This window comes from Blennius ocellaris (assembly GCF_963422515.1).
Source record: "Blennius ocellaris genome assembly, chromosome: 4".
Taxonomy (NCBI): domain Eukaryota; kingdom Metazoa; phylum Chordata; class Actinopteri; order Blenniiformes; family Blenniidae; genus Blennius; species Blennius ocellaris.
Genome location: NC_137653.1, coordinates 2,715,071 through 2,732,674, shown reverse-complemented (window position 1 = coordinate 2,732,674; position 17,604 = coordinate 2,715,071). Strand labels below are relative to the sequence as shown.

Here is a 17,604-nt window from a genome sequence, read left to right as displayed (position 1 = left end):
GACCTTTGAGCGAAAACTTTTTTTTTTTTTTTTCGTTTTTCTTTTCAGCATTACTTGATTGAACGTTATCCATTAGAGTTCGTCGTCAATCATTAAAGGTGTTCAAAGAAGACTTTTTCAAGGGTAGTAGCCAAAAGAAAAATATACATTTACATCTGGTTTATTGGTGTTGGAACCTGCAGCCTTGTAAGCCTTTAAAGAGTCACATTTAATATTTGTTAATCTGAATGGAGATTCACCTGGTGGAGAAGACTGAAATCAACGACGTTAATATGAGAATTAATGTTTAATTTCTCTCTCTCTCTCTCTCTCTCTCTCTCTCTCTCTCTCTCTCTCTCTCTCTCTCTCTCTCTCTCTCTAGTGATGAGTGCTTTTGTATACAGCTCTCAGGCTCCATTGATGACGGCCTCTGTCACACTAAAGAGTTAATTTGGACCTCAGGAAATTTTCCACTGTTGGTTTTTCCACTCCAGGTGATTCATTAGAAGGGTGGCTACACCGTCTGTGTGTGCACGTGTATATATGTACAGTTGTGTACAACAGGGTTTTCCCCTTGGCCTGGAGCCTCTGAATACTGACAAAGTCGTCAATGCAGATATGAGCGGTAAAACTGATAATGTCACTTCTTGTCTCGAATTATTTTGTAAGCGCTTACTGGCAAATCTCAATACATATAGGCGAATCCACAAAGAAATGAATTCTGCAACCTTCTCTTCTTTTTTTTTTTACAGTCCAGTTTGTTGCGTCAATGTTTACTCTGTAGATGTCGTATCAAATTGATTGTATGGGATGGTGTTGCGGGTATTTCAAGTGTCTGTTGGACTGTTTTCATTTCCTGCTTTACAACAGGTCGCAAATGGTCGTCCGCTTATGCATGCTTATTAAAAAAAAAAAAGAAATTGTAAGTTCATGTGCGTACATATTATATTTAAATAATAGTTTAAAAAGCAGGTATATTGAAATACTCTGGTACCTGTTGGTATCACATACACAAAGCGGTGCACAAAACAACTAGAAGTAGAAATCCCATCCCCCTTTCAACTGACAAGTTTTTGTCACGTTTCCACGGAAACAGTTTGCCAAACGTTCACAAAACTCACTACTCCCAAATTTTCCTGCACGTTTTTCTACGTGTTTTTTTTGTGTCGATGCCGACAGCGCGGGACCGGTTACCGGTTAAAAGTGTACCGAGGATCGTAATGTTTGCGACTCGCCTCTTAAAGAGGCAGGCATGCATACGAAGCACGTTCAGAGCAATTACTATCAATGTGTTCAAATGTGGTAAAAAAAAAAGAAATAACCATCCTGCCAACGAACTGTCAAAATAATGATTGATGAAATTGGAAAAAGGAGCCGCGCGTGTCCTAATGGGTTTTCACTCAGCATTTCATAATGTTTAGCTCCGAGTCTTTATGCATCGGAGTGACACATGTATGTATATTTGTGTCTGTTCATATTTACCTCAGCAGTATGAGCATGTGGTGCCCAGCGGTTGGTGTCTGTGTGTGTTTAAGCAGCTGGTTCATACAAAGCTGTAAGTCACACACTCAACAGGAGTTAATCCAGTCTTGGTAAAGGTTGTAGACTCAGCAGAGCAGCTCTATTATTTTCCCCGTCCCTCTGTCACTCTCTCTCTCTCTCTCTCTCTCCCTCTCTCTCTCTCCATTCAACATACCTCTAACCTGTCTTTTCAAATATATTCTTTCAAATATAACGTTTGGTAGGATTTCAAGGTTGTCATGTCAAATAATGGCTCTGGTCAACAAAACGACATGTAAAGCGTCAGAGTAATGACGTGGTGGGAAATTATGTAACGTAGTTCTTCCAGGAAACGAGATTTAAATTAGAGGAGCTGCTGGAAAACTCATATGGGCCATATTTCTGGTGTCATAAAGTAATGCAGCACATTTAGACACGTACTGCAAGCGTTCATATTTTATTTCCAAGTTTCCAAGTGCTCATAATCTCAAATCTTTTTTTTGTTCAATTTACATTGAACCCGGGCAACATTAACCCACTGTTTACTCTTATTTATTTCAAAACATAAATTGAATCCACAATATGAGCCTATGCAATGAAGTACTAATAAAGCATTGGCCCGTATTGTGGATTTAAATTATGTTTTGAAATATTTTATGGAGATCCACCCAATAAACACACCCATATTGTATTTACTTCCTGTATATGATGCCCTTTAGCTGCGCTTGTCCGGCCCTCAGGATATCACTGGAAATCTCTGGAAAAGAGAGTTACTATAGGCAATCGGCAATTTTTGGTTGTGTCTATCATCTTGACTGGCAGAGCTGGAAATTGTTCCCCAAAGCTTGTGTTTCACAGTGGAGACAAAACGAAAACTACTTTTTATTTACTTATTGACTGAACTTGAAATTTAGGCAAATTTAAACGATGAAAGAGTGGGATTGTGAGGAAAAAGTGAAACAGCTCAACACTATACAAAGACTTATGTTGTTGTTTTTGTAACGTCGAAAAATTGCTTGATCGTTTTCGAGATTTTAGTGACGACTCGATTCCGAGGAGCCAAACGGGCTCTGAGCTCATCGCCACCCCCCGTGTGGACGAAGCGTGGAAGAACATGGGCGCATGACTTTTGAGCTCTTCGAACCAAAAGCTGGGCATTTCTCCAAAAACTGCAATAACTTGAGTTTACTCAAGATTCACTGAAAAAGACTTAAGTATAGTTTGTGTAACGATCTGATTCCAAATGTCTTTAACTCAGAGCTACATATTTGTCAGTTATTTGAAGGAAACGCCAGCAAATCTCCAAATATATTCAATTGCAATTTCCCCTGTGTACATCGGGTGTCCTGAAAGTGGTCTGATAAATAAGTGGCAGTAAGAAAAACACTAACATGCCATTTGTGTTTGTCAACGCCAAGTAGGATGCTCCATTTAATGCATGAATTCACATTCGGCGTTCAGGAAATGAGTTGTGGCGAAACGCAGCGGGTACATATTACAGTTTCGCCGGTCGAAAGCGGAATAATCTTCTTTATTTGTCGCGAACAGAATTGCAGTAACCACTCAGGAGCTGCGTAAATAAATCAGAGCGGACTTGATTTACTTTCACGAGAAAATAGAATTCCCTGAAATGAGCAGTTTCATTTGAACAATTTAGCCACGTTGAGACGCGAGGCTCTTGTTGTGACGCCGGGTGTTTTCTCTCACTTTCACATTGTTTCGCTTGGGCCGCCCGCCTGCAATAAGTCGTGTTGTTTACAATTCCGTCTCGCGGGCTACAGCCTTAAGCCCATTTCCCCACGTTGTCGCTATCATTCCTTTTGAGCGATGCCTCTCCTTGACACGGGTGGCTGGTGTCGTACTGTCACATCTTACTAAATATGACACTGCAGCCGAGTCTCATCAAGGAACATGTCACAGCTTCTTTGTACGCGACTGCAGGGAACCGCTGCCTGCGTTATTGTCGTGGCAGTTTTTGTTACCTGTGTTTGTGTGTGTGCACATGTCTGTGTGTGTGTGTGTGTGTGTGTCTGACAGCTCCGCTCGTCTGGCTTCGTTCGGGAGCGACGCTGTTTGACGCCGTGTTCGGCAGACTGTGACTAGGTTTCCTGTTGCGCAGTGATGAGTAAAAGAGTCTTCGGCGGAGGTTACGCATAGTCACTCTCATCATCGTCGTCGTCATCATCATCATCACACAACCAGACAAGGGTCTGCAGAGCAGGAGACAAAAGAAGCAGAAGAAGAACCCTAAAGAGGCGTTTACAGATTTAGTCAGGCAGACGTGGGGACGGGGAGCTGTGGTCACTCACCATCTTGGGTTTATGCTTCAATGAATTAATCATCACACATGCAGACTGACGGGAGACTTCAGTGTCTGCGCCTCGCGCTGTAAGGAAGTGCACAGCAGCAGTTTCTCTCTGTTGAAAGGTTTTGTGGTCCCAGTTTCTTTTTAGCTGAGTGGTTTTTTGTTGTTGTTGTTGTTTAATTGTCAGTGTTACTCACAAGAAATCCAGCTAAAACTGAGTCAATTCCATTTATTTTCAGGGAACTTTTGCTATTTTTATAGTTTTGTAGAAACAAAAAAGTGACTTTAAGTTTCTTATTAATGCCCCATGATGTTCAGTAAAACAGTCAGAATCTCACAATATTTAGTCTGTGATGCAAGTCGCTGGTAAAAAGCAAGGGGGATTCCACTGAAGACTGAAAAACGGTTCAGTATCGAGTTCCTCTGGTAGTAACCACATGAAATAAAGGGATAAAAACCACCGTTTGTGATTAATTTGTTTATAGGCTGAGTTGTTTTTTGGGGGGGGGTTTTTCATCACAAAAGTCGCTGCATGAAAAACCTGCGTTTTCGGATTCGAAAGGAATGTTAATTAACTTTGTGGTTTCGAAACAAGGTCTCACGGTGGTGATTGGGCCGCCGACTTGTAAACAAAGCCCTTCGGTTGTCAGCATTATGAGCAATGTGAGAACATTAAAGGGTGTCTCACCCCATCATCTGCCTGGTTCCAATGCAGCAGAACGGCTCTTTGGACAGATTTGGTGAGAACTTATATAGTTTTCGAGTTTAGTGGAAGAATCTTAAGCTGGAACCAATGATGTCGATTCTGCCGTCTTCCACACATGGAGCCGATCACGAACATGTTGGTTGTTGATCACAAACACACGTATTCATATTCCCACCCAGAGGGGGAAAATTCATTTCATTTTTTGTGCTTTGTGATTTTAAACATGTCCAAAATGGGGTGAGAAGAGGTACAGGTAGATAAATTCTGCCCCTTCTCCATAAATAATACAGTATATGAGTTTCTGTGTATTCATTTTCTTTTTAGCTTCCACCTGTTTAATAATCAATTAATTCAAACATGTTAGAACTTGAGAAATTAAGGGAATTTAGGGAAATAAAGTCGGATTAAACCAGAGTACAGAAAACCTGGAGAACATGTAAACTCCACACAGAGCTTTAACTCAGGATATTGTCAAGTGCTCCAGTACTCGGGGTGTAAAATGGCTCTGGGGCTTCTTGAATCGTTATATAAATATACACTCAAGATCCATAATTAAAAAAAATAAAAATCCAGGCGCTATCACCATTGTCAAATGCTAAGTATGAAATTCTGAATCATAAAAACCTGATATTCTATACTAATGTTTGCCTACTTTTTCAAATTATTCATGGCGTCGCTGCACCTCCACTGAGAAAATTCATAACTTTATGTGCCGACAAAATGGCTCGAACTACTCTATCTACTTCTGGAGGAGACTGCAGCGTCCCAAAATGTAAAACTGCTTTTGCTAAATCTGCCTTCTCTGTAATCGCAGTGGGTCAATGGAACACACTGCCAACAGAGAGTATTGCACGTACTACATTTAAAGCATTTGCACATTTAACTAATAAATGGCTTCGAGAAAATCAAGCTTGCACTCATGATTGGTAACGAAGCAGAAATTAGCATTTTTGCTATAACCTGGTAGAATGCATCTTTCCTTTTGGTCAATGTTAAATTGTTCACTGTCCCTGTCCAAATTCAAATCATACTGTGTGGCCCAAATGCTCCTAAATTCATTCCTGTGACGTCGCTTCTCCTCAGAACATGATGTGTCTGATGATCTGCTCTTTCATTGGTTCCCATTCTGACTTGGCAGAACAAACCTTCTTGATAAAATCCATCTGAAATGGAAATACTAAAATTAAAGTAAGAAGACACATCCCAGTGTCGACTCCATGCTGATGACACAGCCGTCTACTATAGAGATGTATTTATTTACCCACTTCAGTTTTGTTTTTTTACCAGATCCTCTGCCTCCTCGCTTTGTGTTCCCAGACCCCTGAGCCGGCCGAGCTCTTCACCAGACCGGACCGTCAAACTGCTGCCCACACTCTCAACAACAATCGGAGCAGCAGCCTCGGTGGAGCGGCTCATTCCCACGCCTACAGAAACCCCGGCACCGGCTCCTCTTCCTCCTCACGAACGCAGAGCCAGAGCTTCCAGCAGCCTCCGGGCCCGGACGGGGCGCCGGGCCCCCCCTCGGAGGAGCCGGGGGTCCCGCCTGGCTTAGCCGCGACCCTGGAGCACGTCCTTGGTCAGCTGGAGATTCTCACCCAGGTAAGCGGGAGACGCGCTGATCTCCCATCATCAAAACATCCCGTCCTGTACTTTGGATGTTGCCTGCCGCCCACACTGCTCAGAACAAAAGCTTTTTTTTTCTTTTTTTAACTTTTCAACCTGTGGGCCGGATCTGGTTGCAGCTCCAGAGGCACGACGGGCCTCAAAGACACACATATTCATTTTTCACTTCAATGTTCGGTGTAATATCCTGAATACTGAAACTGCACTGTCTTCCTGTTTTTTTTTTTTGCAATTTGAGAACCTTCTTGCGGCTCGGACGGTGCAGAGACGAAGCTTTTTGAGTAAAAAAAAAAAAAAACACTTCATCCAAGTCGAGGATGGATCCCAGCCTCCCTCGGTGTGAATCCACTCGTCCATCGCAGGGCCATGAAAGAGAGCGAGGCAGTCTCACACACTCACGGGCGATCTAAATCAGAATATTGGTGGAAAGCGAGGAATCCCAGATGTGCACAGGGAGAACGTGTCGCTACAGGGGTGAATGAATGGAAACATGAATGCTTGGACACTGTGAGCTCAATGGACAGGTTTTCTCACTGGACTCATGTGAACACAAAGCACAAGATAAAAAAAAAACATTGTCAAATATGCTTCCCAGAAAAATTATAATCCTGGCAGAGTGAACATAATTACACTGTTAAGGTGCTTGAAACGAGCCTGTCAGCAAATAATATTGTTCCAGGGTAAATTCTTACGCTGCAAAGGTGGTTAAAAGAGGATGGAGTCGATTTTATCGAATTCATTGAAATTTAGGTTTTGTAATTTTTTGGGGGCGGGGCTAAACTAAAGATGAACAAACACATTTTATCCATGTAGACATTTTTGCCTTTTATTTATTCATCTGTTTCTGATTTGACTACTTTTTGGGGAAATTAATATTTGATCTTTTGCTTTGGTGTGATATTCAGTTCTGGGAAAAAGTACAAAAAACAAACAAACAAACAAAAAAACCCATCTCTGTGGCGAAAAACCAGTCTGTGTTGCTTCCTTGCACTCTCACACTGCTCACAGTCTGATGGTTCATGGAGGCCAGACACGGTTTAAAGTCCAACCAAACCAGATAAAAATAGATTGTTGAGCAAAAACAATAAAGAACAGCAACCAGCTTCGGCCCTAAATGCTCTGCTGACTATCAAAACTCCCCAGTTTTAAAACAAAAAAACCAAAATGTGATTAATATTAATCACAGAGACTTTGGTTCTGCTCAAAAGATGTGTCGGACCTGTTGGTGATGATGAGGTTTACGTTGGGGGGGGTCAAGATGATGAGGGACAGTTTGATGGGAAAGTGAGCGAGACGGAGGAGGAGAGAGGAAACTGAACGTATTGGGGGAAGATGAGGCACTTTGGCAACACGTAACGAAAACAATATATTATTTAGATTTCTTTAACTAAATCCAGACCGTACTCTGGTGTTCTAAAAGACAAACCCGACCTTCTCTGCACTGATTAATAGACCAACACCTGCGTACATTATTGGCAACCTAAAGCTGCAGAGCTGCACTGTTTACAAAAAGGCTTGAAGCCATTAACGTGAGAGCGGAAAGTCCCTGCAGGCGGCGAGCGGCGCAGCTGGTCCCGGCTCAGCCAGCCTCCAAATATGTAGGTAATTACATATAGACATGTAAGACGAAAGGGTTCTGTACTCTTGCATTGTTATTTGTAATTAATTTTAAACACGCTTCGCACTCTGCGGAGTCCGAGCTCAGCTCACGTCGTTGGGTTTAAATCACCACCAGATAATCCAACCAACAACATCAATAACGTCACGTACGCCCAATATCGTACGCGTCCCCCCCCGCCTTCCCGCCAAAGCTTAAAAAAAAGCCACGGTGCCTTTTCACTGCTACGTTTAACCGGCTTTTACTGGGAGAACTAGGCTGCATCTGTGCACTGCAAATAGATCCTGCAGGGAAACACCCATTACTCTTAAGCTCATTGCAATCCTGCTATAATCACATTAAACATTAAAACTTCATTCTGCATGCCAACGCCTGCTGACTGGGGAGTAATTAATCAAAGGTGTTCACTTCCAGCACAGAGGACTTCCTTTCCACTGCGCCACACGTTCCCAAAGCTTGGGCTTGTTGAACATCTGGAAGCAAAAGGATGGAAACCAGCTCAGCTGCACTCCAGCCTGACGTTGTCATGGAGCCACTTTAGGTGCCGTTGGTGTTGGATATCATTGGGGAATCATAGATTTTTTTTTTCCCCATAGATAAATGGATTCAGCTTTGTAACCATCATTTTTTAAAAAAATTTAATTTGACACAATATTTATCTCATCCATCATTTGAACACCACTGCAGGGGAAGAGACACGTCTCATGCGTCTCCTTTATCGCCCGAATAAAAGTAAATGTACCCGAGGTGGAAGACGCTTTGAGGAATGAAATGAATGAGAATGAGAGAAATGAAATCACGCTGACGCGGCGCAAGAGACAAAGATTAAGCTTGAAAGGAGAAGGCCGGGGAGCAGCAGCGGCCATCCAGAGGTCGCAGAGGTCGACGGAGCTCTGGTGTGTGTGTGTGATGCTGTGCTTTAACTGCATGGTGTGTGTGTGTGTGTGTGTGTGTGTGTGTGTGTGTGTGCCTTGATGAAAATACATCATTCGTACAGGAATACAGCAGCACTCGCTGCCTCGCTCATCAAGTGTGAATACCAAACGGCCTTGCAGAGACACAGACTCTCCTTTTCTGTTTCTGTCAAAGTTTTTTTTGTTGTTGTTTTTTTTTTACCCAGACTCTCTGTTTTATGTCCCTTTTTCTTGATCAAGCTGTTGCGAAGCATGTGGAAGTGTTTTATTTTGGTGTGGGGCTGCTAGGCAGCTCGCTGGCTCCTCCCGGGAGGGGGGGGGGGGCAGTGCCAGTCTTTTCCTTTCAAGGCTGAAGTACCCCTACCACGGTACCAGATGGACCACCTGGATCCACTTTTATTCTTGGGCCTTTAATGTTTGTTTTCGTTCCTCGGGGATGGAAACAATGGGGATGACTTCTTCACGCTGATTCTCCAGATTAGAACGTCATTTAAGGCAAATTCTGTCTGATTTTTTTCTTTTTTTTCTTTTTCATGTTAACACACATTTCCAATCACCTTTAACGACATTTATTCTTCTGAAAAACAATCTTTCTTCCCTTGTGGCTTTGTAGTCGTTTCCAGTTCTTTCACTTCACAGCTCGTCATTTTCTTGCAATAAATGCAGACGACGGGAAATGAGAAGAGAATGGGAGGCATGATAAGCAAAACAAAGGGTCGGACGACTGGGAGATGGACGTTGCGGTTCACTTGGCTTTTTTTTTTCTTTTTTTTTTTTTTCCCTCAACCCCTCGAGGCTTTTGTGAAGGTTTCTGGACCGCAGCAAAACCAGCCCCTTCAATGTTAAAGTCTGACTGGAGTTACACCATTGATTGGCAGAAAACCGTAACTTCAAATGTAAACTACATGTTTAAATTGGACCGAAGCCATTTTTTTTGTTGTTTTTACCAGCGAGAGACGCGAGTCGTCAACTGAAGCTAAAGTTCACTAAACCACAAATATTCACTCAAATTGACCTACAGAGGACAAAACGATGCTGCTTATGAATATTTGCAATACAGACTTTTAAACAATTCACTTTTGCACACTCATAACAGCCTATTAGGACTGCTTTAAACCTTTAAACAGTTGCATACTGGATCATTTTGAGGAGACCAGTGTGTTTGCCAGTCACAAAATAGGCCCTCTAACGACGCAGACTCTCTTTAAACCACTTGCTTAAAATACACTGAAACATTCGTCGGCGTTCCTAAATTACTTCACAAAGTGGGACCCGAGCTGCATTTCACTTCCTCAAATACACGCTTTGCATGTATGGTATTTAAATACAGGCCTCTGTATGTATTTCTGAACTTAAATGTATTTATTTTCAGGCTGCGCTGCTTCTAGATGTCTTCTAAGTGTGTGTGTGTGTGTGTGTGTGTGTGTGTGTGTATGTGTGTGTTACTGCTGCCCATCCTTCTGCGACTGGACAGATAAAACAATATTTATGCCTGCGTTAAATTAATTCTCCTTCACGAGGTTTTTCTCCAGCATTGTTCGTCACCATCACGTCTCTTTGTAACACTAATAGTCGAAGGGACCGAGAAGGAAGGTGATGAATTATTCAACATTAAACTGAAGCTGCAGTTTGCTGCGTTGGCTCTTTCAGCATGTAAACCTTTCTCTACCTAATATGAATTCTTAATTTCTTTATAAATATATATATATATATATATATATATATATATATATATATATATATATAAAAACCAGGTCACATTTGTATGTGTTGCGACACGTTTCTCATTTCTTTATGAAAAATCTTTGCAATGGCAAAAATAAAGACGGCAGAACAAAAGAAATAAAGGCAATAATCAGGAAACCTTGTCAGCTAAAGAAAATGATCGTTATTTGACTCACGCACCATAAAGTTATCAATCCTGTCCAACGCTGAGACCGTTTTAACCTGACTTTATCACATCACGCTCACTTTTCTCACAAGCCTTTGTGTTTTAACGTGGGCATGAATAATAACATTGGAGGATTTAAACCACGTTTGTGCTTCACCTCACACCTTACAGTCACCGATTCTTGGTCTTTTTCACATCAACCGCCAGCCTTTTTTTGGATTATGTCTCCATCTCAGCAAGTCTGGATGTCCAAACTTGCGTATTGAACAATTTCTGTTGCTTCCCTTCAAGGAAAGGACTCGACATTCCCACCCTTTGCACCAGCGCCAGCTTGCCTTCCACTAACCTTCGGACTACTGGAAGCGCGCGGGTCACGCCAAAGCTGCGCGACTTTGAAACAGAGGCCAATAGTGCCCGGGGCGACGGGGGAGTATAATGTGTTCTGGAAAGAAAAGAAGAAAAAAAAACAGCGCGCTCTATTTTTAGGAGCATAAAGATTTGGTTTCCACTCCAGATGAAAACCATAGGCCTGTATAATGTTGCTGCTGCCCGGGGACACGTGCAGAATCACACAAAGAAGGACGCCGCCGACAGCGGGCTTGGGCGGGAGGGCGAGGTAACCGTATCAAGGTGGCGCCATAAGCAAGAGGGGGGGGGGGGGGGGGGGGCATTGATCTGGAAAACACAGAGGCGGGCAGAGCTGGAGGGAGCGAAAGAGGAAACGCCACATGAAGCGTGAAATGGCAGGAGATGATACCTGGGTTGATGACCCGGAAGGGGGGGGGGAGGGGACGCCACTCGTCCAAACATCCTCGGACACGTCTCCGTGAGGCGTGCATGAGAGACGGCATGAAAATTCATAAGCCTGCCTTCATTCGGCGTGTCTGTGTGTCAGCGGGACGTTTAACTCTCTCAGGTTGTGATATTCCAAGTCTTTAAAGTGTTTAGTGATTAAATAGTCCACATTAATATTCCGTTTAGCGTTTTCAGTACATATAAAAATAAGAAATCCCTGAACTGGTCTCTTACCGTATTTCAAGAGGGATATCAGCGACACGCGGTTTGTGTATCAGTCTCTAGCAAGTCACGTTTTATTAACGGGAGTCTTTTATGGAGCACGTTGTTCTGATTTTCTCTTTTATGTTTGGAAGTTAAACGCAATCAATCCAGTCATTTTCCACCAGAGGCTAATGAGCCAAACACAACAGCAGCAACCCGTCTCTGTGTTTTACGCACCTGTTTCATCAATTTTCTTTGATTGCCATGTTTTGACAATTAATGCAGAAACAGAAGAGAGATTATCTAAGATGGTCATATCCCCCCCCCCCCCCCCCCAAAAAAAACCCAAACAAACAAACATAGCTATTTTATAGCCATTTTCATATGTTTTGCATAACTAAAATAATAGGGTTTTAAATAATTTAAGACCCATATTATCAGGGTTTGTTTACTTTCTCTGTGCTATTTACCCTCCATTCTTTTTTTTTTGCTTTTTAAATAGGAAGGTGAAATATATCGCCCCCCGTGGTATGAAGTAATTTCATCAACACCAAACCAAAAATAAATGCAAATAAATGTATTTTTTATTATCAAAGTAAAGCAGAGCTTTTTCCAAATGTCCCTCATAGCTACAGAGTTACTTTAAGTCTTTTTGTCCCTTAATTTCAACTTGACAGACGTGTAGTGTGCTGCTGCACCGATCGACACGAGAAGATTTGTTCATGGTTTTATAGAACTTCACAGATTTTCAATGTTTACCACGACCAAATTCTCACATCACGGCCACGTTGACACGACGACGTCCGGTCGGGTAGCTACGTCACTGTGTGAAACACTGAGCTTGGGGGGCGTCTCCATAGCAACAGGCGCTGATCTCCTCCATGACGTGCCTCTCCCATCCGCTTTGCATGGGAATTTTATTTATTTGGGGGTTTTTTTGCAGCTTTTTGGTTTTTATTGGGAAACAGTAAGTCGTTAACGTCCCAAAACCTAATCGATTGGTGCCTGTATCAGTGTTTTTCAACCACTGTGCCACGGAACACCGGTGTGCCGCGAGATAGAGTCAGGTGAGCCGTGGGAAATTATCCAATTTCACATTTTTTCTAAATAAACATTTGCTCTCACAGCCGTTGTCGGCCGTGAGAGCAGTGTGTTGCAGAGTAATCATGTATAAACACTCTTCACCACTAGAGGGCAGTACAGAACTTTGCCGGTGAAATCGAAACTGACAGACGTCAGACTCGTTAATCTCCACCTCCTGCTACCATCTTGTATCAAAGTACTGTGTCAGTGACAGTGATGGAGAAGTTTTTGAAAAGGAAGAATGTGAACCAGGATCTCAGCTCTTCATCCATCAGGTCCAGGTTTCACACTGAGGGAGTCACTGCTAAAAAAAAGAAATTGGGAAATACTTTTTTCTGTATTTAATTGATTCCTGTTGATAAAACTTTGATGAGAAAGACTTTTTATTGTTAATATCGGCTACAGAGTACAGAGAATTGTAACATTTGCGGGTGGAGGTGTGCCTCCAGATTTTTCCAAAGACAGAAGTGTGCCTTGGCTCAAAAAAGGTTGAAAAACACTGATATATATGATGACAAATAATCCCTGCGATGGTGGCGACTGTGGCAGGGAGGCGATTGAGGCCCTGATGGGAATCAGGTGTGCCGCCTCGCCTCTCTGCCCATAAAAGGAGGAGCCGCCCCGGCAGGCGGGAGACACAGACGAGAGGCTGGAAGAGAAAGTGCATCTGCGTCAGTTGTGGTTTTGTTTCCCTCTTGATAAAAGAATCACGGTTTTGGTAAAGCCTCCGCGGGCGATGAACCCGACGGTGGCGTGCCCTGCTGCCACAATCACCTCACGCCACATGACGCCCCCCCCCCCCCCTCCCACTGTGACGGTTCCCCCACTCGCCCTCCATCTTGCCTCGTCACACTGATGGTTGCGTCGCGCTAAATAACCCGTCGAGTGGCTCATCGCCCCGCGCCGCTTTTTTCCAGCAATTTCTTAAAAACGACCCTCTACCGTACGACGGCGGGTCAGGACACGCTGACATACTTCCCGTGCGTGCGGGGACGGCGTGTTTACCGTTTGAGTGCCCCTGCCCTTCACCAAATTTCTGTTGCCAAGCGCGACCGTTCAGAACCGCTCAGTCGCTGGGATTGTGATTGTCACCAGGCAACATTAGGTCGGCGAAGCGGTTATGTCAGAGACGGAGAGGCAACTGTTGCTACTTTAGCGTCTCCACAAAAAAAAAAAAAGAATCTCAAATTACTGTCTTTTTTTTTTTTTTTTTTTTTTGCTACAGATTTGTATTTATGTTTGATTCAGCCGCAATGTCTTTTGAGGCTGGTTTCTATTTGTTTCTGGCGCTTCGTTTGCCCCTTTCATTGCATTTCCTTCAAGTAAACAGTAAATCATGTCCCTCCTGGTTTTATGGTTCGACCTGCAAGAAAAGACACAAGTCGATGTGCAGGCAAATGTGAGAATACACACATTTTAGCTATTGTTACAGACGACGACAATGAAAATGCTAGACTATAAGTGATATTAAATAATCTGAGGCAGGAGAAAACCTCGGTTTGAGGTCAATTTGAATTGGTTAAAGCAGCTCCCATCGAGAAAATTACTCCCGTTCGGTCTCACAATGGCTTCACAGTTTCTTCCTTCCAGGAATACGTCAGTCTGCTCCAGTTTCCTGGGATTTTTTTCACTTTAGAGCCTGATTTTTTGAAAACAGACCTGTGATTAATTAATCATAAATGACCTCTATAATAATTTTTTTTAAAGGATTTTATTGTGGCAGTCGCAGGGAAGGAACATCACATGCAGGAGTTTTGATTTATCAGCCCTAATTTTCTTTCATTTTGTGCTGGTTTTGCCTGAAGCAATGACTGACTGTTCCCCTCCGAAAATCCCCCCAAAAAAACCATGAAAACATGTTCCCACCTGAGGGGATTCAGTGATTTATTACCTCGCAGCAGCAGCAGCATTTAGCCCCGCTCAGCCTCGTGGCCCCTGTACTACCCTGGACTATACCTGGTGTTAAACTACAGCCCACCATCATCTTTTATAAGGTTACACACTGCTAATGTGATTAGATTGCAGCTCCCATCACTTTAGTTTTGGCAGCTTTGGTGTAGCCACAGCTACAAATATATATATATATATATATAACACGCTCAACATTAGATTGTTGTTCTCACAGAGGCCGCACAATTTATTGCAAATTTCAGTGACATTGCAATTACATTGCGTTTTTGTTTCAAAAAAATCTCGTGTTCACACGGCGACGTTTTGAAAAACGATTTCTGTTTACACAATAACGACAGAAATGCTGAAAACTGATGTACTTGGCATGCCGGGCCACTAGTGGGCAGCGTCGGTTGTTTTTCCCAATGAAACCACACATTGTGTTTCCTCCTGGTACTCCGGTTTCCTCCCACTGCATGTGAAAGACAATTGTTGACGCTGAATTGCCCCGGGGGTGTGTGTGAGTGTGTGTGTGTGGTTGTGTGTTTACCCGGTAACAGAACGACCACCGGTCCAGGGTGTGTCCTTCAGGTCGTATCTGCAGCTTTGATTATAATACATTTTATTTATCAGCGCCTTTCAAACCACTCAACACCCAAACACCGGTTTAAAATGAGTAAAAATCACATTTGTAGCTATAAAAAAACAAGAGTTTTAAGACGAGATTTAAAAGAATCCAGGGACTGGATGTGTGTTAAAATTGTCAGAAGTAAGATTTTGAAATAAGTCCATTGTTGGATTGGACGCCAGTGGAGCTTATGGAGAACTGGTGGAATGGTAGAGCTGGGGGTCGTCGGCACAACACTGAAATTCAATATTATATCTCCCGAGTCAAACTCAACTGACGAGTGTTCTCTGAGCGGCACTTCTCAAAATGTCCTTTCATACATTTGCAATTACGTCGAGCTCAAACTTCTTTATGAAGCCTAAACTGGAGGAAAAAAAAGTTCTTCAGCCTCAAGTGTTACCATAATTTAAAAAAATAAATAAATAATCCACAGCGAAAACTCATAAACGTGCTCTTTCTTCTTGGTCGCTCATCTGAACAATGGAAAGCCGAGCGAGTTCATCCCTCAGTTATCTTTTCATTCAGACTGCGATAATTCCACCTGCAGGCGCCTGCAGACGCCCAACAAACGCCGTCGCTGTTGGAGGATGCTGAGAGGAAAAGTATGTCGCGCTGTGATCTCACTACCCACACACGCCCGTCCTGTATCGGAAAGCCACTTTCGTGTTGTTTTTTCTTTCTTCTGCAAGTGTGTTTATGTGACTGTGTGTGAGAGAGGACGAGAGCCAGAGCCAGACAGACACAGAGACTCTAGTGTTTCCTGATCGTGCAGCAGATTTCCCTACAATAATCAGCTGGATTGTCTTGTACGCGCAACATCTGTCACACACACACACACACACACACACACACACAAACGCGGCCATTATGTGGTCATTACTGTCAGGCCGGTTCCGTCCAGCGCTCTCTAACGTGCTCCTTTCCCTTCCCTTGTCCGCTGAAGACGGTTTCCATCTTGGAGCAGCGGCTGACGCTGACGGAGGACAAGCTCAAGGACTGTCTGGAGAACCAGGTGGAGCTCGGCCTGCACCTCCAGAGGAGAGATCAAGAGGCTTGAAGACGGCGGCGGCGGAGCGTCGGTCGGAGGGTAAAACGTGGTCACAGCGACGACACGGGCGGGCGTGCACATTGCCGCCGTTTGGAAAGTGCGATCGCGTGCCCACGAGCACGTACGTAGGTTAGAGCTCCTCTGGCGGAAGGGTTGGATCCACCGTGAGCCTTCGTGCTGACGTGACGGTTTTTGTTTTTAGCCGTTTTACAAAGAGACGTGTAAGAAGTGAATATTAGAGAAGTTCCCTCTACAGCAGTGCTGAGCGGGCAGTCTCTGTTTCTGCTGACAAAGGACCTGCTGCTACCAGTGTGTGTGTGTGTGTGTGTGTGTGTGTGTGTGTGTGTGTGTGTGTGTGTGTGTGTGTGTGTGTGTGTGTGTGTGTGTGTGTGTGTGTGTGTGTGTGTAGGATGACATCACTTTAATAAAAGGCCGGTGGATGTAAATACACAACCAGGGCTTGTTGTTACACATTTTTGAAATCCGTTGAAAGAGGCTTAATCGAAAAGTGAAGTTTATCGTCGGTCTGAATTCACTCATAAACGAGGATGAATTGATATTTCCTGACTGAGTTGAACCCGGACGGTGCCTTTTTTTTTCTAACCAGACAAGAAGAAACTGTTTCTGCAAGAGCTTTTTTTTGGAGTCCACATTGAAGTTTAATAAAATATTTTTTGCCATTTTCGTGTCATTTATTTAAACTTGGGAACTTTTTCTTGTACTCCCAAGAGTTTCCTTCAATCTGTTATTAAAACACTACTGCAATGTCCACGTGTGTTTGTTCGAGGCAGCTTTTGTTTCGCTGGAAGTTGAATTAATTCTGTATTTTGTTTACAAGTTATTAAACTCTCTCCATGTGATTGTCGGCGTCCTCGCCATTTTTTATGATGCTGCTGATTGTTCTCTGTGTACATGTGTGTGTGTGGTTTCATTACAGAAACAACCAACATCACCAACTGGTGGCCCGGCATGCTAACTACATCGTTTTCAAAAAGTTAATTGTCAACATGTGTTCTATGTGGTGTATTTAGCTTTATCAGTAATAAACCACTGTGTGTTGAGGTAAAACACACTGTTGCTTGTGTTCCTCAAGCAAGATGAGAGATTTTTTTAAATTATTCAGAGATTTACCACCAAACTGATTTACAGGAGAATTAGAAGTTATTGTATATATTCCTAAAGGTTTTCCAGCAGTACTAATCATCTCCACACCTGGAACGACGCCCCAGAAGTTTAGAAAGTGTGTCCTCTCTCTCCCCGGCTTGTTTCATGTTTTAAAAAGTGTGTTGCTCCAAGCAGCCAATCAGAAATCAAACCCTATATAGTGTCATCGGGGGATTTAGCCAATCACAATCAAGGTAGGCTCCTCCCTCGCTTTGACTCCTCCCACAGCTCTGGTCTGGCACATGGCACCACAAGA

At 43.2% G+C, this 17,604-nt stretch overlaps 1 protein-coding gene across 1 annotated transcript in view; it reads left to right on the top strand.

Annotated features, from left to right (window-relative positions):
* poc1a (POC1 centriolar protein A) overlaps positions 1 to 16,193 on the top strand; it is a gene marked incomplete at both ends in the record, with an annotated part of 41,531 nt that extends 25,338 nt beyond the window's left edge. Inside the window, 3 exons of the mRNA XM_080495338.1 lie at positions 5,808 to 6,089; positions 11,051 to 11,152; positions 16,080 to 16,193. Of these exons, the coding sequence (XP_080351464.1) occupies positions 5,808 to 6,089; positions 11,051 to 11,152; positions 16,080 to 16,193 (498 nt within the window). The remainder of the gene's footprint in view (positions 1 to 5,807; positions 6,090 to 11,050; positions 11,153 to 16,079) is intronic.
* Positions 16,194 to 17,604: the final 1,411 nt, after the last annotated feature.